General features: G+C 48.2%; 1 protein-coding gene across 1 annotated transcript in view; it reads right to left on the bottom strand.

Annotated features, from left to right (window-relative positions):
- The window catches only part of LOC309415100 (uncharacterized protein), a gene marked incomplete at its 5' end in the record, with an annotated part of 71,548 nt that overhangs the window by 27,090 nt on the left and 21,587 nt on the right, over positions 1 to 22,871 (bottom strand). Inside the window, 2 exons of the mRNA XM_082012542.1 lie at positions 521 to 685; positions 22,250 to 22,365. Coding sequence (XP_081868668.1) covers positions 521 to 685; positions 22,250 to 22,365 — 281 coding nt within the window. The remainder of the gene's footprint in view (positions 1 to 520; positions 686 to 22,249; positions 22,366 to 22,871) is intronic.

The following is a 22,871-nucleotide window of genomic DNA, read 5'->3' as shown; positions in this document are numbered from 1 at the left end:
ACTTACATTGCCAACAGTCAAAAGCAAATTGTTTTTCAATGAATTCAATCAGTTGCAGAAAAAACAAATTTCTGGCAGACCTAACTTTCCTGTCAGAAATGTTGCTAACTTTGCAACTTCCACTAGGACAAATCATTCCTTCTTACTGTACTTAAGCAACTGCACAGTGTTGTGTGGGACAGCTGCCATGATCTCACAACTTCTGAGGTATTGTTCACCTAACACAACCCAGCTGGACATTTAATCACGCACAATCATAAGTATGTTTCTTGAATTCAGCTACAGTGTGATTTCTCTGGTATCCTGCAAAAATGAATTCCACAGTCTGGTCTGATCTGATTGGAAAAGGAGTAGTCAGACTTTGAAATGTCAGTAGTAACCAAAAAGATTCTTTTTTTTTGTTTTGTTTAAATTCCTGTGGGCATCAACTAACAAAGACTCTTAAAATGTAAGATTATAATGCATAAATTAAAATTCTGTATCTTCCATTAATATTGCCAATTTAAAAAAAAAAATCTACCTGTGAATTCAAGTTTCCAACATAGACTGTTCTTCTGATTTCATCAATTTTGGATGGGTCCACATTCCCCATAATCGGAGGCTGTGGCATTTCTCCCAGTGCCGTGATGTTAGGGTCCAATGCTGTTGCTGGTATAGTCCCCAAAGCGCCAAGTGAAACACCAAGCTGGAAAACACAAAAAAAGAATATGCTTTACAACCAAGCACTGGTGGGAGATACTTCAATTGTTAATACTTGCCTGCCTTGTGCGTTTCTGTAAAAGTAAATCTAATAAATATACGCAAGACTTTAAACTGAAGGTCATAGAATCATAGAATCTTTGGGTTGAAACGGACCTTTTAAGGTCCCCAAGTCCAACCCCCCTGCAATGAGCAGGGACATCTTCAACTAGATCAGGTTGCTCAGAGGCCCGTCCCACCTGACCTTGAATGTTTCCAGAGATGGGGCATCTACCACCTCTCTGGGCAACCTGTGCCAGTGTTTTACCACCCTCACTGTGAAAATTTTCTTCCTTATATCTAGTCTAAATCTACCCTCTTTTAGTTTAAAACCATTACCCCGTGTCCTATCGTTACAGGCCCTGCTAAAATGTCTGTCCTCATCTTTCTTATAAGCCCCCTTTAAGCACTGAAATGCTCCAATCAGGTCTCCCCAGAGCCTTCTCTTCTCCAGGCTGAACAACCCCAACTCTCTCAGCCTGTCCTCATAGGAGAGGTGTTCCATCCCTCTGATCATTTTTGCGGCCCTCCTCTGGACCCTCTCCAACAGGTCCATGTCTTTCCTGTGCTGAGGGCTCCAGAGCTGGATGCGGCACTCCAGGTGGGGTCTCACCAGAGTGGAGTAGAGGGGCAGAATCACCTCCCTCGACCTGCTGGCCATGCTTCTTTGGATGCAGCCCAGGATACGGTCGGCCTTCTGGGCTCCAAGCACACATGGCTGGCTCATGTCCAGCTTTTCATCCACCAGTACCCCCAAGTCCTTCTCGGCAGGGCTGCTCTCAGTCCCTTCATGCCCCAGCCTGTACTGATACCGGGGGTTGCCCTGACCCAGCTGCAGGACCCTGCACTTGGCCTTGTGGAACCTCATGAGGTTCACACAGGCCCATTCCTCAAGCTTGTCCAGGTCCCTCTGGATGGCATCCCATCCCTCAGGTGTGTCAACTGCACCACTCAGCCTGGTGTCGTCTGCAAACTTGCTGAGGGTGCATTAGATCCGACTGTCTATGTCCTTGATGAAGATATTAAACAGTACTGGTCCCAATACAGACCCCTGAAGGACACCACTCATCACCGATCTCCATCTGGACATTGAGCCATTGGCCACTGAAGAAGCCCTTCTTATTATTCTTTGCATTCCTTGCCAAGTTCAGCTCCAGCCGCGCCTTGGCCCTCCTGACCTCATCCCTACACAACCGGGCAGCGTCCCTGTACTCTTCCCAGGATACCTGTCCCTGCTTCCACTGCCTGTGCATTTCCTTCTTGCCCTTAACTTTGCCCAGCAGGTCTCCACTCAGCCATGCTGGCCTCTTGCCTTCCTTTCCTGATTTCTTACACCTGTGGATAGAGAGCTCTTGCACTCTGTGGAAAGTGTCCTTAAAGATCTGCCAGCTCTGTTCTGCTCCCTTGTCCCTGAGGGCAGTTTCCCAGGGGGTCCTGTTGACTAACTTCCCTGAAGAGCTGGAAGTTTGCTTTCCTAAAATTCAGGGTCCTGACTTCACTCTTCGCCTGCCCCATATCCCTTACAACTGTGAACTCCACCAGAGCATGATCACTGCAGCCCAGGCTGCCTCCAATCTTGACGTCACCAGTTAGCTCACATGCGTTGGAGACCAACAGGTCCAGTATGGCATCCTGTCTGGTAGGGCTGTCTATTACCTGGTGTAGGAAATTATCCTCCATGCATTCCAGGAGTCTCCTGGATTGCCTACAGCTCGCCATGCTACTTCTCCAGCAGATGTCGGGGTGGTTGAAGTCCCCCAGCAGGACGAGAGCCTGCGAGCGCGATGCCTCCTGTAGCTGGAGTAAGAAAGCTTCATCACTAGACTCCCCTTGATCGGGTGGCCTGTAGTAGACACGAACCATAAGGTTCCCTTTGTTGCCTCGGTCCCTGAGTCTTACCCATAAGCTTTCAACCTGCTCGTGGCTATTCTTCAGAGACAGCTCCTCGTACTCTATCCATTTCTTGACATAGAGGGCAATGTCTCTGCTCTTCCTTCCTCGCCTGTCCCTTCTGAACAGCCTGTGGCCATCGATAGCTGCACTCCAGTCATGGGATTCGTCCCACAAAGTTTCAGTAATGCAACCGGGTCATAGCTTTCTATCAGCACGGTGGCTTCCAAACTCCTCCTGCTTGTTGCCCATGCTGTGTGCACTGGTGTAGAGGTGCTTCAGCTGGGCTGTCAGCCATGTCATCCTCTTAGAGGAACCCCCTTTAGTTCCTTTGAGGTCTTTCTCTGGTGCAACAGGCTGAGGGGCCTTGCTAGCACCCCATCACTCTAACCTTGGTGTGTCATCCCACAGCTTGTCATGGGTGAGCCTGATATTACCCCCCTCCCCCTTCAAGTCTAGTTTAAAGCCCTGTCAGTAAGCCCCGCTAGCTTTTGAGCAAAGACCCTCTTTCCCCCTTTGAGCAAAGTGAATCCCATCTGATGCCAGCAAGCCAGGTGCCATGTAGGCCCTCTCATTATTAAGAACCCGGAATTGTGGCTGTGGCACCAGTCACAGAGCCATACATTAATAGACTGGGCCCATCTATTTCTTCCTACGTTGCTGCACGCAACTGAAAGGAGGGAGGAAAATAACCTGTGGTCCAGATTCTCTTACCAACTGTCCCAAGACCCTGAAGCCTCTTTTGATCATTCTGGTCTATGAGTTGCAGCTTCGTCTCCACCCACATGGAAGAGCAGTAGTGGGTAACAGTCTGAGGGCCACACCAGGCTAGAAAGTTTCCTAGGGATGTCCTTAACCCGGGCCCCAGGGAGGCAGCAGACTTCCCTAAGAGGAGGGTCTGTCTGGCATATTAGACCTTCAGTTCCCCTCAGAAGGGAGTCACCTACAACTATAACCTGTCTTTTGTTCATCGTGGGGGTGGTCATGATACAGGGGGTAGGCCTTTCTGACCTTGGCAGCACCTCCGGTGTATCTGGACCATCGTCCACCTCATCCATGGACTGGCCTTCCACATCCAGAGCCTCATACCTGTTTTACAGAGGCACCTGGGGAGGCAAGGTGGGCAAAGAGGGGGTTCACCTGCCACCCTGAGCATGGACTTGCCTCCATTCGCTCCTTTCCTTTAGCTACTGCCTTCAGCCTGGCAGGGGGAGGATACAGGACCCCCATTGATCTTGGTTTTTTTCTGGTGGCTGTTGTGCTTCTGTCTCAGGGAGGGCAGAGCATGGTTCCACGAGTCCATCTCTTTCTCAGACTCCCTGATGCTCCTCAGTCTTTCTGCTTCCTCTCATAGCTCTGCCACCAGACTGAGCAGATCACCCACCTAGTCACACTTCACACAGCTGTTCTCATTTCTGCCATCAGTTACCAGTGAGAGACTCTGGCACTCCCTGCAGCCTGAGGCTTGGATGGCTGCATGTTTCTGTGGGAGCTCTGGGTTGCCACATCCATTCTGGCATGTGCAGAGGTCGTGTCTTTCCGCCGGGTGGCTACCATAGCTAAGCTCCTCCTGAGAGGGTGATGACCACCAATTGAACTCACCTCTTGAGCTGGTGGGGCCACCATGCCCTCCCTGCGCTCCCTTACACGCAAGCTGCTGCGCCACGCCCTGGCTGACATGCTATGCTCTCTTTGCCCCCTCTGGTCGCACCACGTCTGGTTGGTAATGCTCCCCAGGCTGCATTTTTATAGGTGTGGGGGTGGGCCACCGTTGCTCTGGCAACACCCGGTCCTCGTCATCGTCTCTCACGAGAGCTGCTGGCTCCTAGGGGGTCTCTCCATTGCCCTGCTGTTTCTCTGCCTCAGGAACTCCCCTGTGCGCCAAGATTGCCGCTCTGCTGCGGGGCAGAGTCCGAGACTGGGGTCCCAGCCAAGAACTGTATTGGGTTTATGTGGCAAGATCTTGGTAGTGGAGGAGGGGGCTACAGGAGTGGCTTCTGTGAGAAGATCCCAGAAGCTGTCTGCATTTCAGATGAAGCCAGTTCCAGCTGGTTCCAAGATGGAAGCACCGCTGACCAAAGCTGAGCCAATCAGCAACGGTGGTAGCACCTCTGTGATAACATATTTAAGAGGGGAAAACTGCTGTGACAACCGCAACTGGAAGAGAGGAGTGAGAAGATGTGAGAGAAACAACTCTGCAGACACCAAGGTCAGTGAAGAAGGAGGGGGGAGGAGGTGCTCCAGGCACCATGGTGCAGACCATGGTGAGGCAGGCTGTCCCCCTGCAGCCCATGGAGGTCCACAGTGGAGCAGATATCCATTGGATCCCATGTGGAGGATCCCATGCCAGAGCAGGCGGATGTGCCCTGAAGGAAGCGGTAACCCTCTAGAGAGCCCATGCTGGGGCAGGCTCCTGGCAGGACCTGTAGCCCCATGGAGAGAGGAGCCCACGCTGCAGCAAGTTTGCTGGCAGGAACCTGTGGCCCTGTGGGGGACCCACGCTGGAGCAGTCTGTTCCTGAAGGACTGCACCCTGTGGAAAGGACCCACGCTGGAGCAGTTCGTTAAGAACTGCAGCCCATGGGAAGGACTCACGTTGGAGAAGTTTGTGGAGGACTGTCTCCTGTGGGAGGGACTCCACGCTGGAGCAGGGGAAAAGCGTGAGGAAGAAGGAGCGGCAGAGACAATGTTTGATGAACTGGCTGTAATGCCCATTCCCCGTTCTCCTGTGCCGCTCAGAGGGAGGCGGTAGAGAACTTGTGAGTGAAGATGAGCCTGGGAAGAAGGGAGGGGTAGGGGGGAAGGTGTTTTTAATTTATTCTTATTTCTCATTATCCTACTCCTCTGTTAACTAGCAATAAATTAAATTAACTTCCACAAGTTGAGTCTCTTTTGCCTGTGACTGTAATTGGTGAGTGATCCCCATCCTTATCTCAGCCCACAAGCCATTAGTCATATTTTTCTCTCCCCTGCCCAGCTGAAGAGGGGGAGTGATAAAGCAGCTTGGTGGGCAGGATTAATTACAGTTGAAATGCGAAGGACATATAAAACTAAGATCTTTCCCTACAAACACAGTCACTTCCTAGAGAATGAGGACAATGCAACTCTCATTTTTAGAACTGGGAATTGAAAACCCGCCCATAATCCAGGAGGAAGCAGTTAAGGACATGTTAAACTACCTGGACACCCACAAGTCTATGGGGCCTGATGGGATCCACCCAAGAGTACTGAGAGAGCTGGCGGAGGAGCTTGCCAAGCCACTCTCCATCATTTATCAGCAGTCCTGGTTAACAGGGGAGGTCCCAGAAGACTGGAGGCTTGCCAATGTGACGCCCATCTACAAGAAAGGCCGGAAGGAGGATCCTGGGAACTACAGGCCTGTCAGCCTGACCTTGGTGCTGGGGAAGATTATGGAGCGGTTGGTCTTGAGAGTGCTCACAGGGCATCTGCAGGACAACCAAGGGATCAGGCCCAGCCAGCATGGGTTCATGAAAGGCAGGTCCTGCTTGACCAACCTGATCTCCTTCGATGACCAGGTGACCCGCCTAGTGGATGAGGGAAAGGCTGTGGACGTTGTCTACCTGGACTTTAGTAAAGCCTTTGACAGCGTCTCCCACTGCATTCTCCTGGAGAAACTGGCAGCTTGTGGCTTGGATGGGTTTACTCTTCACTGGGTGAGGAACTGGCTGGATGGCCGAGCCCAGAGAGTTGTGGTGAACGATGTTAAATCCGGCTGGTGGCCGGTCACAAGCGGTGTTCCCCAGGGCTCAGTTCTGGGGCTGGTCTTGTTCAATATCTTTATTGATGATCTGGATGAGGGGATCGAGTGCTCCCTCAGTAAGTTTGCAGATGACACCAAGTTGGGTGGGAGTGTTGATCTGCTGGAGGGTAGGAGGGCTCTGCAGAGGGATCTGGACAGGCTGGATCGATGGGCAGAGGCCAACTGTATGAGGTTTAATAAGGCCATGTGCCAGGTCCTGCACTTCGGCCACAACAACCCCATGCAACGCTACAGGTTTGGGGAGGAGTGGCTAGAGAGCTGCCCGGCGCAAAAGGACCTGGGTGTGCTGGTTGACAGCCGGCTGAATATGAGCCGGCAGTGTGCCCAGGTGGCCAAGAAGGCCAACAGCGTCCTGGCCTGTATCAGAAATAGTGTGGCCAGCAGGAGGAGGGAAGTGATTGTGCCCTGTACTCGGCACTGGTGAGGTTGCACCTTGAATCCTGTGTTCACTTTTGGGCCCTCACTACAAGAAGGATGCTGAGGTGCTGGAGCGTGTCCAGAGAAGGGCAACAAAGCTGGTGAGGGGTCTGGAGCACAAGTCTTATGAGGAGCGGCTGAGGGAACTGGGCTTGTTCAGTCTGGAGAAGAGGAGGCCGAGGGGAGACCTTATCGCTCTCTACAACTACCTGAAAGGGGGTTGTGGCGACGAGGGCACTGGTCTCTTCTCCCAAGTAACCAGCGACAGGACGAGAGGAAATGGCCTCAAGTTGCGCCAGGGAGGTTTATATTGGATATTAGGAAAAATTTCTTCACCGAGAGGGTGGTCAGGCATTGGAACAGGCTGCCCAGGGAGGTGGTGGAGTCGCCATCTCTGGGAGTGTTCAAAAACCGTGTGGATGTGGCGCTTCAAGACATGGTTTAGGGAACATGGTCACGCTGGATTAATGGTTGGACTTGATGATCTTGAAGGTCCTTTCCAACCTTAGTGATTCTGTGATTCTGTGACATGACATGAGCCAGCAGTGTGCCCGGGTGGCCAAGGCGGCCAACAGCATCCTGGCTTGTATTCAGAAATAGTGTGGCCAGCAGGAGTAGGGAAGTGATCGTGCCCCTGTACTCGGCACTGGTGAGGCCGCACCTCGAATCCTGTGTTCAGTTTTGGCAGTGAGGGCAGTATCACCCATTTTAAGACCAAAAAAAGGAAACATTCTTGTGAACTTAAAATGATTTTCAATGTCATGCAACATCTCTTATACAATGACAGTTATGAACCATAAACAGAATTAGCCTAAAACCTCTAACTGGTGACTTTGGTCCCGCTGTTTCATTATATGAAGTTGTATCACACTTCCACAAACTCACCAATGATGTTGATAACACACTGAAGCTTTAGTTGTGGCTAAGTAGTTGTAGTGCTTATACTAAGTCAAGGACTTTTCGATTCTCATGCTCTGCCAGTGAGGAGGTGCACAAGAAGCTGGGAGGGGGTACAGCCAGGACAGCTGACCCAGACTGGCCAGAGAGATATTCCCTACCATACGACGTCATGCCCAGTACATAAACTGGAGTTAGCTGGGGGCAGGAATCGCTGCTCGGGGACGGGCTATCGGTCACCGGGTGGTGAGCAATTGCTGTATTGGGCATCACTTGTTCTTGTACATTCCTGATGGGGCTAAACCATGACAACTCTGAAATAGCTATTGGAGCACAAGCTTTAAAAGGGATGCTGACCTTTCTGCAGGTTTTTGAAATAGTGCAGAAGAAATAAAACTCAGTTAAAGCAATGTTTTTATGGAATGAAGGAAAGCAGGAAGACACTAAATACATTCATGTATTTTAGGATGCTGATCAGTATCTCAGTATGAGAGTGGGAATAATGTTTCTGGTAATGGAGACAGATGAGTGTTCTGGTTTCAGCCCGGATAGAGCTGGTTTTCTTCACAGAAGCTAGTGTGAGACTATGTTTTGGATTTGGGATGAGAAAATGTTGATAAGGTGCTGATGTTTTGGGTTGTTGCTAAGCAGTCAAGGACAGTCCAGCTTCTTGTGCTGGCCTGCTAGCAAGGAGGCTGGGGGTGCATGGGAAGTTGGTAGGGGACACAACCAGGACAGCTAACCCAGACTGGCCAAAGAGATATTCCCTACCATACGATGTCATGCCCAGTACATAAACTGGAGTTGGCCGGGGGGCGGAAATCGCTGCTCAGGGACGGGTTGTCGATCGCCAGGTGGTAAGCAATCGCTGTATTGGGCATCACTTCTTCTTGTACATTCCTTTGTCGGTACTATTATTACTGTTGTTATCATTGTTGTTTCTTTCTCTCTTTCTGTCCTATTAAACTGTGTTTATCTCAGACCACGAGGTTTTTTTTTCTAATTCTCTCCCCCTCCCCTGTTCCACTGTGGGAGCGGGAGTGAGTGAGCGGTTGCGTGTTGCTCAGTTGCCAGCTGGGGCTAAACCACGCCAGTCCTTTTTGGCGCCCAACATGGGGCTCGTGGCTTGAGATAATAACTTTTCAGTATTTTGAACACCCTTGGGTAGTTAAAATACCTCTATTGCTACTTCTGGGGAACACTGTTTCGGTTTTGTCTAAGGTCGGCAAGCAATTTAAGAATATCACCCGGAGGTCTACCCCAAGGCTGGATAGTTATGAATGGCAGGGTGTGTGGAACAGCATGGGTAAATGCCTAGGGCGGCAGGCACCTCCAGTGTTTTGGAAGTTTACTCCCAAACAAGTGCAGATTCCTGATAAACTAGCAGAATATTTGGAAGAAGTATGCTGTCAGCCTGGCAGCTCCAAGGAGACACAAATCATTGCAATGTGCTGGGGCCTGGCCCATGCCTACTGAGCTCTATTTAACACTATGCAAAGGGGAGAGAGGCTCTCTGGATCTGATGGCAACGTGGCAGGCACTGTGACTACTCCAACCCCTGTGGCAGGCACTGCCACTACTCCAACCCCCATGGCGGGCACTGTAGCTACTCAGACTGTTGCAGCTGAACCAGAGAACCAGCCCATCCCGGTATCAGTTGCCCCTAAACAAAAGAAGAAATCTTGGAAGCAGAAGTCAGCTTGTTTAGTAAGGGAGGAGGAAGATTCTTCTAAGAAGGAGCCAGAGGAAGAGAGTGAGGAGGCAGAGTGCTCTGAAGCAGGGCCATCACAAGGACGGAAGAGGGAAGAGAGCGAGTCATCGCTTGAAGAGGAGGAAGAGGAAGAACTCATAAAAGAGACGGTAACTACCCGATCTCTATCCCTGAGTGAATTGCGAGATATGCGAAAGGATTTCAGCCGTCATCCAGGTGAGCACATTGTCACCTGGCTGCTCCGATGCTGGGATAATGGGGCCAGTAGCCTGGAATTAGAGGGTAGGGAAGCCAAGCAGCTGGGATCCCTTTCTAGGGAAGGGGGCATTGACAAAGCAATTGGAAAAGGTGCACGAGTCCTCAGCCTCTGGAGACGACTCCTGTCGGGTGTGAAGGAAAGGTATCCCTTCAAGGAAGATGTTCTATGTCACCCAGGCAAGTGGACCATCATGGAGAAAGGTATCCAGTACCTGAGGGAGCTAGCGGTGCTGGAAGTGATTTATGGTGACTTGGACAATGGACAATCATCCAAAGATCCAGATGAAGTCAACTGCATGCGACCTATGTGGCGGAAGTTTGTACGGAGTGCACCCTCCCTCATCATATGCCGACTCATTAGCAGTAATGGCCTGGAAGGACGGAGAGAGACCAACGGTGGATGAATTGGCTGGCCAACTCCGGCAATACAAAGAAAGTCCCTCTTCCTCCCTACGGGCCTGCGTCTCTGCTGTAGAGAAACTGTCCCGGGAGTTCCGGCAATTCAAAGAGGATATGCCCTACCCTCCACCCGTATGGACCAGTGTCTCAGCCATTAGGAGTAAGCGCTCTTCTGTTCAAGAGAGAAGATATAGAGGATACACACCGCGAGCCACCCTGTGGTTTCAATTGCGTGACTACGGAGAGGCCATGAGGAGGTGGGATGGAAATCCTACCTCGACCCTAGAGGCATGAGTACGCGAGCTGCAAGGAAAGACAATTACAAAAGGGGGTTCAGGTTCCTCCAGAAAAATCGTCGCTCCACTTTCCAGTGGGCAGTTTCCCAGAAAGAATGGAAGGGCTGATCTCACCTCTGATCCTCTTGAAGGGACTTATGATTCCTATTTACAAGAAGTGGGTAACGAGTACTATGACCAGGACTAGAGGGGCCCTGCCTCCAGCCAGGCGGAGGAGAGGGACAACCGAGTTTATTGGACTGTGTGGATTAGATAGCCTGGCACATCAGACCCACAGGAATATAAGGCTTTAGTGGACACCAGTGCACAATGTACCTTAATGCCATCAAGCCATACAGGGGCAGAACCCATTTGTATTTCTGGAGTGACAGGGGGATCCCAACAGCTGACTCTACTGGAGGCCGAAGTGAGCCTAACTGGGAAGGAGTGGCAGAAGCACCCCATTGTGACTGGCCCAGAGGCTCCATGCACCCTGGGCATAGACTACCTCAGGAAAGGGTATTTCAAGGACCCAAAAGGGTACCGGTGTGTTGGGATCACCCTGCACGGCTCGACCTTAAGGAGAAGGAGCTGTGGTAAACAACTAAGAGGAAGCAAAGGAGCGCAGGAACACCTGCAAGCAGTGAATCCTGACTGTGTGAGAGGCGCATGGACAGTGCGTGATATTTTGTATATAGCCAATTGCAATAATGTGTGTAACAAGCTGTAACCAATCATGAGTGTGTGCGCAGTGACTAAACAAAGATTATGATATATATTGGACTCAGACAAGACAATAAATGGCTTCGGAATATAACTCTCATAGAGTTGTGAAGTCCATCCTTTTCCCGCAACTGGTGACCCCGACGTGATACGATCTATGGGATCTCACTGTTGAACACTGGTCGAGCGCAGAGGACGCCGTGGGAGAAGCCCGGTTGGAAGAATTGCAGTCAGCGGGACTGACGCAAGGAAAAAGAAAAAGGAATACGTTGCAACAGAAAAGCACCCAGCGAGGTGAGGTGAGCAACCGGGGCGGCATGGGGCAGAACACATCGCATGAAGAAGGGGCAATAGTCAGACTCCTGCTGCATATGCTCTCTGAGAGAGGACTGAAATATGATGAATATACACTTAGAAGGCTCCTAATTTGGTGCCGAAAGAAAGGGTACCCGCCCGATCCATCTGTGGCCTTTAAGGCAGAGACGTGGGAGGAGATAGGAAAAATGTTATGGGAACATATTGAGAAAACCGCTGCAGAGTTAGTGACGGCGTGTAAGTTGATATTAACCACATTAAAAGCTTTGAAGACAGAGAGAAAAGCTGCAGCTGATATGGAGGAGGCTGTTAAACCGCCTTCAACCAATCCCTTTTTAACCGAGTCAGAGGGTCCAGGACCTTCAGCGACTGCGACTGCACCTCCTGAGGTGCCAGATGCACCGGGTGAACCAGCTGCATTAGATAAGTCAGAGAAACAGATCTACGATGATATATGTGAGGGCAAGACGGGACAAAGCTGCCCAGAACAATGTACTCAATGTTCCCCTGTGTGCTCGTGTGAAAGATTGATGGGGCGAGCTTCACCACCCCCAAAACCACCCAGACTTAACCGATCGAAAGCCGTAGTTTTGAAGCCCTCAGCCGAGCCCCTGCCACCTTTATGGCCCCCATTGCCTGATAGCAGCGACGAAGGAGAAGAGCCTGTTGTAGAGACTATAGGGAGGCAAGAGCCTAGAATGAAAGGCGACCCTAGGGAGCGGTGGGAAGACGTTTTTTTTAGGAGCGATGAAAGACGAGGAAACGGAGTTACTCATGGCATTCCCCGTTAGTGTACAGCCTCACGGGCCCAATCGCTGGGACCCATTTCATTGGGACTTGATTAAGGAAGTGTGGAAGGCAGTACAAAATTATGGCTTGCAATCACCTTTCACGCAAGCTCTATTAGATAACATATTCACGGGAATGGTTCTTACACCATGGGATTGTTGGCAGATGCTAGATACGTTGTTGACACCAACCCAAAGGTTATTGTGGGCAGACAGATGGTATAAACTCTGTATGCAAGAAGCCCTGAGAAACCTGGAGCGTTAAGACGGCGATCCGCTTGAGAACATTACTATGGAACAAATGACAGGCCAGGGACCGTTTGTGGATGTTAGATTGCAAGCTCGGCTGCCCTTAGAAGCCTTGCAATTAGTTGGGCGACTAGCGTTGAATGCGTTGCGAACAGTCCCTGAGGAGGGAAAGAGGCAACCATCTTACACTCAAATTAGACAAGGGAGAGATGAACCATATATGTCTTTTGTTGATCATCTGAGAGACGCTTTGAATAAGGTGTATACCAATGAAGACGCAAAACTAGCAGTGTTGTTGAATTTAGCGGTAGAAAATGCCAATGTAGATTGTAGAAGAATTTTGTTGCTTCTTTTGGCAAAGCTAACGTTAGTACAAATAGTAGAAGCCTGCAACAGAGTAGGCTCTGCCACACATCAGGCAGAGACACTCGCAAGTGCCTTTGCAGCAGCAATTAAGCCATTTATAAATGGAAAAGGGGAGAAAAAATGTTTTAATTGTGGAAAAACAGGCCATTTTAGGGCTCAGTGCAAGGCCACAAGGAAAGGACCTAGGCAGATTGAGACAGGTCATAAATCCTTCCAACAAGGACCCTTTCAGCAAGGAATAGGCCCAGCAGGAGCACCATGTGGTTGATGTCAAAAATTTGGTCATCAAGCCTCAGAATGTTGTTCAAAGTATCATCGGGATGGTATGAAATTGGGAAACGGGCGACCGAGCACGAAGGCACCCCGCACGATGACACAAATGGGGAAGCACCACCAGGCTGCTTGGCAAGCCTCAGCGCCCGAACCAGAGGGAGCGCCGGAATGGACGTGGAAACAACAGTAGAAGTTACCTTATGGGACATGTCGGTTTATGATGTCCCGACTAACGCGAATGGACCATTAGGATATGGATTGAGTGCTTTGTTATTAGGATGATCTTCAGCAACAAAGCAGGGACTTTTTGTTCTCCCTGGAGTCATTGATGCTGATTATATGGGAACCATCAAAGTAATGTTGTGGACTCCATCTCCTCCTGTTGCAGTTCCTGCAGGCACACGTATTGCACAATTGGTGCCTTTTACTGCTTCTGTACCTCAGGCAGCACAATCAGTGAGGGGGAATGGAGGGTTTGGCTCAACAGGAAGACCACAAATCTTTCTAGCATTAGATATCAGCAGAAGAAAAACGACTTTGAAAATGAAGTTTAGGCATCCTGACCCCGCCGTGCGGCCGTGACAATGGACCATCGATATGTTAGTGGATACAGGAGCTGATGTGACCATAATCAGTCAGCGAGAGTGGCCGCCAGGCTGGCTGGCTCAGTCTCCAGCTCACGGACTTGTAGGGGTTGGTGGGTTTTCTGCAACACAACAGAGCGTAAAACTCTAACCTGTGAAAATCCAGATGGGCTAGTGTGTTCAGTACGACCCTATGTAGCCGTACTACCATTAAGTCTGCTTGGGCGGGATGTACTGAGTCAAATTAATATATCACTCTCTAGCGATCCACAGGGTTTTCGGTAGCGGCCATTGAAACGCGACCTGTGCTCAAACTGGAATGGAAAACCGATGATCCAGTGTGGGTAAATCAATGGCCGCTGACCGCAGAAAAGGTCACCCACCTGGAAGATTTGGTAAAAGAACAGCTAGAAAAAGGCCATATTGTGCCAACCACTAGTCCTTGGAACACACCTGTTTTTGTGATTCCAAAGAAAAGTGGAAAATGGAGACTATTACATGACTTGCGAGAAGTCAATAAGGTTATAGTGGACATGGGAGCCTTGCAACCAGGGCTACCATCTCCCTGTATGATACTGAAGTATTGGAAGCTTTTGATTATAGATCTCAAAGATAGCTTTTTTACAATCCCTCTGCATAAAGACGATGCCAAACATTTTGCATTCTCAGTCCCAAGTACAAACAAGGCGCAACCCATGCAAAGATATCATTGGACAGTATTGCCACAAGGCATGAAAAATTTGCCCACGATGTGTCAAATTTATGTAAATTGGGCTTTACAGCCAATCAGAAAAAGGTGGCCTCAATATTTCATCTTTCATTATATGGATGACATATTGTTGGCTGGTGATCAATTAAATCCGGAAGAAATGATGGGGGAGCTCGTTGAGCTTTTGAGACAAAGTGGGCTGCAAGTGGCGCCAGAAAAGATACAAGCTGAAGCGCCTTGGAGGTACTTGGGGTGGATGATCACTGAAACCTCGGTGACCCCCCAAAAGGTTGAATTAAGAATTCAGATTAAAACATTAAATGATGTACAAAAATTGGTAGGAGACGTTAATTGGATTCGACCTATTTGTGGGATCACAAACCAAGATATGGAGCCCTTGGTTCAGCTCTTGCGAGGGGATAGCAGGTTAAACTCTCCTCGACAATTGACCAAGGAAGCCCGGGAAGCAGTAGCAAACATTTCTGAAAAGGTAACTCAAGCATTTAGTTCTAGGGTAGACCCCTCGATAGGGATCACTTTGGCAGTAATCAATCACGAGCGACATCCCTATGCACTTATAATACAGTGGATAACAAAGCTAGAATCAAAAGCAGACCCATTGAGAATTTTAGAGTGGGTCTTTTTGCCTCAGCAGCAGAGAAAAACCATCACCACGAAAGCAGAGTGTTCTGCAAATTTGATTATGAAAGGGCGCAACAGAATTATTGATATATCGGCAAAGGACCCGAAAACGATTTTAATACCATTACAAAAAGAATATTTGACTTGGGCTTTGCAGCACTCTGTTCCCTTGCAAACTGCATTAGCAGGATTTGAAGGTGACATTCAGATTCATTATCCATCACACAAAATGTTTACCTTTTTAAAAAAAAAACATGAAGTTGATTTTTCTTCGAAGTGTAGTCAATATCCAGTTCAAGGTACTACAGTATTTACGGATGGTGGTGGGAAAACAGGCAAGGCAGCAATAGTATGGCGAGAGCACGGAGAATGGAAAGAACGGGTACTTGTCGTGCCAGGATCAGTTCAAAAGGTAGAACTACAGGCAGTAATTGAAGCCTTTAAATTATGGTCTGAAGAACCTGTGAATATAATTACTGATTCTTTATATGTAGCTGGAGTACTCCAAAGATTGGAAGGTTCAATCCTCAGACAGGTACAGCAGGAACAGCAGCTATATCAACAATTTAGAACGCTTTGGTTTTTATTGCAGAAAAGACGACATCCTTATTACGTTATGCATATACGCAGCCATACCAACCTTCCAGGGGAATTGGTGGAAGGAAATGCAAGAGCTGATCGGCTGACTGCCGCAGTATGGGCTGGACCAGCCCCGGACCGTTTAGGTCAAGCACAAGCCTCTCATGCCTTTTTCCATCAATCTGCCAAAGTTTTAGCGAGACAATTTAATCTAAGTGCAGGTGATGCTAGAGCTATTATACAGACTTGTGCTGATTGTCAACAAATAGGCCCAGGAATCACGATTACAGTAAATCCCGAGGACTGCATTTGCTACAACTATGGCAGATGGATGTGACACATGTCGCTGACTTTGGAAGTTTTAAATATGTTCATGTTTCAATTGATTGCTATTCTGCAGTAGTTTGGGCCACTGCACAAACAGGAGAAACTAGCAGGCATGTACAAAAGCATTTGCGAGCTGCATTCGCAGCCCATGGTATACCTGTACAAATTAAAACCGATAATGGTCCTTGTTATGTAGCCCAGTCAACCCAAAGATTTTTTGCTCAATGGGGAGTGACGCATGTTACTGGAATACCGCATTCCCCAACTGGACAAGCTATTGTTGAACGAATGAATCATTCCCTGAAGGGTTTATTGCAAAAACAAAAAGGGGGAGAGGCTACCACACCACCCCAAGAATGTTTGAATAAAGCCTTATATGTATTAAATTATTTGCCTCTAGCAGAAGGAGAAACAGTACCTCCCATAATAAAACATGTAAAAGGAATGACAGGAAGTCTGTTTGAGTTAACACAACATGTGCAAGTAAAAGTTAAAAATTTGGAAAAGAATATGTGGGAAGGACCTTTTCAACTGCTAACCTGGGGATGAGGTTATGCTTGTGTCATTGCAGATTCTGGAACTCGTTGGGTACCCGCAAAATGGGTAAAACCATGGGTGAAACATTCACCGTCGTCGTCGGACACATCTTGACACTATCAGATGTCATTGCAATCTCGATGCCACCTCAGCCAAATGAAAATGTATGGGTAAATCACACTGAAATTAGCAGTATCATGAGAGGAACATGGAAAGCTTTTAGGGCAAACCGCTCTATAACTACAAATCCTTTGGTAAGATATAATATTGGTTTTCATAGCTTTATACAAGCACTTTTTCCATCACTAGAAGTAGCTTCTATCGCTAGGAGTAGTACAGCTAGAATTGTTTGCCTTGTAACATTCTGCTATTGACTTAAGCATAGTTGATATGTGACTGCAGGATTATGGTAAGATGCCATGTGAACAAAGCCTATGAACCAATAGATGGGATGGCTGTGGCGCGTGCAGCACGTCTGGCCAGCGGGCACATGCGCCATAGGTTCCCTGTGTTGAGAGGTGACAACCGAGGTGAGTTCCGACACTCGCTGGCCACGTGTGTTGAAACTCATTCTTCTGCAAATGTATAAATACTGGGATTTCCCAAAGGGCAGTGGGCCGGTGTACGGCAAGGCCACCGTTGCCTCCGTGGGGACGCCCACGTAAAGCTGGCACGTACCGACTGCTGGGCTGAGTTCGCGGCACAGGACACTACAAGAATGTACAGATGGTCCATCTTCCTCACAGTCCTCGGGTTGCGAATGATCCATCAGGTTTTGTTTATAGATAAACAAAAAGGGGGAGATGTTGGGATCACCCTGCAAGGGCTCGACCTTAAGGAGAAGGAGCTGTGACATTGAGAAGCTGGTAAACAGCTGGATATCTGCACGGCTCGGCCTTGAGGAGAAGGAGCTGTGGTAAACAACTAAGTGGAAGCAAAGGAGCACAGGAACACCTGCAAGCAGTGAATCCTGACTGTGTGAGAGGCGCATGGACAGTGCGTGATATTTTGTATATAGCCAATTGCAATAATGTGTGTAACAAGCTGTAACCAATCATGAGTGTGTGCGCAGTGACTAAACAAAGATTATGATATATATTGGAGTCAGACAAGACAATAAACGGCTTCAGAATATAACTCTCAGAGTTGTGAATTCCATCCTTCTCCCGCACCGGTGGGCTTTTGGTATAGCTGCCTTGGAGACAGAAGAACTTAAACAGCTGTCCACCTTGCCTGGTCTCCCAGAGGACCATTCTGTTGTGGAGTTGCTGAGGGTTGAAGAACAACAGGTGCCGATCGCTACCAGAACAGTGCACTGGCGGCAATATCGCACCAACAGAGACTCCCTGATCCCCATCCGTGAGCTGATTCGTCGGCTGGAGTGCTAAGGAGTGATCAGCAAGACTCGCTCACCCTTTAACAGCCCCATATGGCCAGTGCGAAAGTCTAATGGAGAGTGGAGACTGACAGTAGACTATCGTGGCCTGAATGAAGTCACGCTGCCACTGAGCGCTGCCGTGCCGGACATGCTAGAACTTCAATATGAACTGGAGTCAAAGGCAGCCAAGTGGTACGCCACCACTGATATTGCTAACGCGTTTTTCTCAATCCCTTTGGCGGCAGAGTGCAGGCCACAGTTTGCTTTCACTTGGAGGGGTGTCCAATACACCTGGAATCGACTTCCCCAGGGGTGGAAACACAGCCCTACCATTTGCCATGGGCTGATACAGACTGCACTGGAACAGGGTGAAGCTCCAGAGCATCTGCAATACATTGATGACACCATCGTATGGGGCAACACAGCAGAAGAAGTTTTCGAGAAAGGGAAGAAAATAATTCAAATCCTTCTGAAAGATGGTTTTGCCATAAAACAAAGTAAGGTCAAAGGACCTGCACAAGAGATCCAGTTTTTAGGAATAAAATGGCAAGATGGATGTCGTCAGATCCCAACGGATGTGACCAACAAAATAACAGCTACGTCTCCACCAACTAGCAAAAAAGAAACACAAGCATTTCTGGGTGTTGTGGGTTTCTGGAGAATGCATATTCCAAATTACAGTCTGATTGTAAGCCCTCTTTATCAAGTGACCCGGAAGAAGAATGATTTGAAATGGGGCCCTGAGCAACGACAAGCCTTCGAACAAATCAAACAGGAGATAGTTCATGCCGTAGCCCTCGGGCCAGTCCGGGCAGGACAAGATGTTAAAAATGTGCTCTACACGGCAGCCGGGGAGAATGGCCCTACCTGGAGTCTCTGGCAGAAGGCACCAGGAGAGACTCGAGGTCGACCTCTAGGGTTTTGGAGTCGAGGATATAGGGGATCTGAGTCCCGCTATACTCCAACTGAAAAGGAGATACTGGCAGCATATGAAGGCGTTCGAGCTGCCTCAGAAGTGGTTGGTACTGAAGCACAGCTCCTCCTGGCACCCCGACTGCCGGTGCTGGGCTGGATGTTCAAAGGGAGGGTCCCCTCTACACATCATGCGACTGATGCTACGTGGAGTAAGTGGGTCGCGCTTATTACACAGCGGGCTCGCATAGGAAACCTTAATCGCCCGGGAATCTTGGAAGTGATCATGGACTGGCCAGAAGGCAAAGGTTTTGGAATATCACCAGAAGAGGAGGTGGCGCGTGCTGAAGAGGCTCCACCATATAATGAACTGCCAGAGAACGAAAGGCAATATGCCCTGTTTACTGATGGGTCCTGTCGTATTGTAGGCAAACATCGAAGGTGGAAAGCTGCTGTATGGAGCCCTATACGACGAGTCGCAGAAGCTGCTGAAGGACAAGGTGAATCGAGTCAGTTTGCAGAGGTGAAAGCCATCCAGCTGGCTTTAGATATTGCCGAACGAGAAAAATGGCCAATACTCTATCTCCATACTGACTCATGGATGGTGGCAAATGCTCTATAGGGGTGGCTACAGCAATGGAAGCAGAGTAACTGGCAGCACAGGGGTAAACCCATCAGGGCTGCTGAATTATGGCAAGATATTGCTGCCCGATTAGAGAATCTGGTCATAAAAGTACGTCACGTAGATGCTCACGTGCCCAGGAGTCGGGCCACTGAAGAACATCAAAACAACCATCAGGTGGATGAGGCTGCTAAGATTGAAGTGGCTCAGGTGGATCTGGACTGGCAACATAAGGGTGAATTATTTATAGCTCAGTGGGCCCATGACACCTCAGGCCATCAGGGAAGAGATGCAACATATAGATGGGCTCGGGATCGAGGGGTGGACCTGACCATGGATGCTATTGCACAGGTTATCCATGAATGTGAAACGTGTGCTGCGATCAAACAAGCCAAGCGGTTAAAGCCCCTCTGGTATGAAGGACGATGGTTGAAATATAAATATGGGGAGGCCTGGCAGATTGACTATATCACACTTCCACAAACGCACCAAGGCAAGCGCTATGTGCTTACCATGGTGGAAGCAACCACCGGATGGCTGGAAACATACCCTGTGCCCCATGCTACCACCCGGAACACTATCCTGGGCCTTGAAAAGCAAGTCTTATGGCGACATGGCACCCCCGAAAGAATTGAGTCATACAGTGGGACTCATTTCTGAAACAACTTCATAGACACCTGGGCCAAAGAGCACGGCATTGAGTGGGTGTATCATATCCCCTATCATGCACCAGCTTCTGGAAAAACTGAACGATACAACGGACTGTTAAAGACTACCCTGAGAGCAATGGGTGACGGGACATTCAAACATTGGGATAAACATTTAGCCAAAGCCACCTGGTTAGTCAACACTAGGGGATCTACTAATAGAGCCGGCCCTGCCCAATCAAAACTTTTACGTACTGTAGAAGGGGATAAAGTCCCTGTGGTGCATGTGAGAAATATGCTGGGGAAGACAGTCTGGGTTACTCCTGCCTCAGGCAAAAGCAAACCCGTTCCTGGCATTGCCTTTGCCCAGGGACCTGGGTGCACTTGGTGGGTAATGCGGAAGGATGGGGAAGTCCAATGTGTACCTCAAGGAGACTTGATTTTGGGTGAAAATAGTCAATGATTTGAATTGTATTATGTTAATTGTTACACAATACAGTATGACATTACTACTATGGTTGCTATCTACCATATACATATCAATGGTATTACAGTAAGAATCACCCAGACTGATGAAGAATGAGCTTCACTGAAACCGAGCAACGTGCAGCAGTGATGGAACCAGAACTGGCTTCAGCAGCTTGCGCCCACCAATTTCCTTGAGATTGACATCTTCGACCTGCAGATCATGGACATGGACCGTGCCAGATAACAATCCAACACCACATACCATCTCCCCTGCCCTGAGAGACTGCTATGATGGATGAAGCCCAGAGTCATGGACCAAATGAACTCCACAGACATTTTGAAGTGATGGCCCATGGACTAAGGAAGTGATATCTGTGTGTATATATTAAAAGACAGGAAGAGTAATAATGAATAATTGGAATGTATTGAAAAGTACAGGACCCGGGCATGACGTAAATGGTATGGAATAAGGGGTGGATACTGTCCTGGTTTCAGCCAGGATAGAGCTGGTTTTCTTCACAGAAGCTAGCGTGAGGCTATGTTTTGGATGAGAAACTGTTGATAATGTGCTGATGTTTTAGGTTGTTGCTAAGCAGTCAGGGACAGTCCAGCTTCTTGTGCTGGCCTGCTAGCAAGAAGGCTGGGGGTGCACGGGGAACTGGGAGGGGACCCAGCCGGGACAGCTGACCCAGGCTGGCCAAAGAGATATTCCCTACCATATGATGTCATGCCCAGTACATAAACTGGAGTTGGCCAGATGGCAGAAATCGCTGCTCAGGGACGGGCTGTCGATCGCCGGGTGGTGAGCAATCGCTGTATTGGGCATCACTTGTTCTTGTACATTCCTTTGTTGGTATTATTATTGTTGTTTCTCTCTTTCTGTCCTATTAAACTGTGTTTATCTCAACCCACGAGGTTTTTTTTTTTTCTAATTCTCTCCCCTGTCCCACTGCGGTAGGGGGAGTGAGTGAGTGGCTGCGTAGTGCTTAGTTGCCAGCTGGGGCTAAACCACAACATCAGGAACCGCTTAATGACAGATAGGTTTGGGAATCCGCAGGACACCCTTAACATGGGTCAAAAATCCAGGATAATACCAGTAACAACATCAATACACACACTGTTGCAATATGTTTGGAAGACTCAGGACTTTCATCTTCAAATAACATGGGGTTAGTGACATTAAGCCCAATTTTTTGAAGTAGGATTTACTATTTCCAGAATTCTCCCTGAACAGGGCACAGCAGCCCGTTGGTGTCAGGAAAGGTTTACAGAGGCAAAAGGGAACTGAGCAAAAGCAGCAGCAGCTAGCTCTTATGCTTTCTGCAGTGAAAACATTTTTAGGCTAACAATCAAAAACCCTATCATAGAGATATCAAGTAAAAGCACCCTAATGCAGCATTTTAATATTCTGAAGAACTGTGTCAATTTAACTATTATGTTTTACAAATTTTTAGGAGGTGGATAGCATTGCCAATGGATCAAATTAATGGGTCTGGGGAAGGGACAACAATTAAAATGGACACAACCAAAACCAGTATTTACCCACTATTTTGCAAAACAAGAATCTGAAAGAAACACCCAGGAAAGGTAGTGCATGGACATTTTGTGATCTATCCTCAAGAGAGGCACCACAGCTAAATCCTCAGTGATTTAGCGTATAAGAGGACAACATCCATGGATCAAATAGTTCTTGTTCTCTGAACACAGAAAGGCTACTGAGTATAGAGGAAAAGCAGAAATCAAACAGGGATTGAATTTTACTTACTGTAGTCAAAGGGGTTGGTGTAGGTATAGGAAGCAACCCTGCACCAGGCATCAGGCTTGTCATAGTAGGAGCAGGTGCCAATAGAGAAAGGGCTTTGGCTTCATCAGGGATTTTACCTGTAGCAGCAAATGAAAGCATTACACAGAGTTGGAACACTACACAGATGTTACTCTTTCTATGATTTTACAATTATCCTTGCATTTAAAAAAGTAATAGATAAGAATGAATCTATCTACCAGATCCTTACAAAGAAACAAATACGAACTTAAGTATTTCCTTTTACCCTGCTCTACTAGGAAAAACAAAAGTGAGCAAAACTTCAAAGACTAGCAATCTCATTAACGGATTATTATTTTAAAAACTGAATAATGTACACAATTATTTAACACTTTGAGCTATGGGTCACCTGTACTGGAAACTTAATGTTCATGAACCAAACGATATCAAGCATGGACGCTTTCCCAGGGCGGTGTTTTCACGGTGATCGAAAGTTGTTTTACACATGACAACCGTTCGTGTTGGCTGCATCACTAATAGCACACAGAACATCAGATACAGAAAAGAAGAACATTTTTTAAAGTTTAATCCCCAGAAATGGCAAATAACCAAATCAGTTAAATAA

This window comes from Phaethon aethereus (assembly GCF_964289735.1).
Source record: "Phaethon aethereus genome assembly, chromosome: W".
In the NCBI taxonomy this organism is placed as follows: domain Eukaryota; kingdom Metazoa; phylum Chordata; class Aves; order Phaethontiformes; family Phaethontidae; genus Phaethon; species Phaethon aethereus.
The sequence above is the reverse complement of the archived record's forward strand: the minus strand, read 5'-3'. Positions and strand labels throughout refer to the sequence as shown.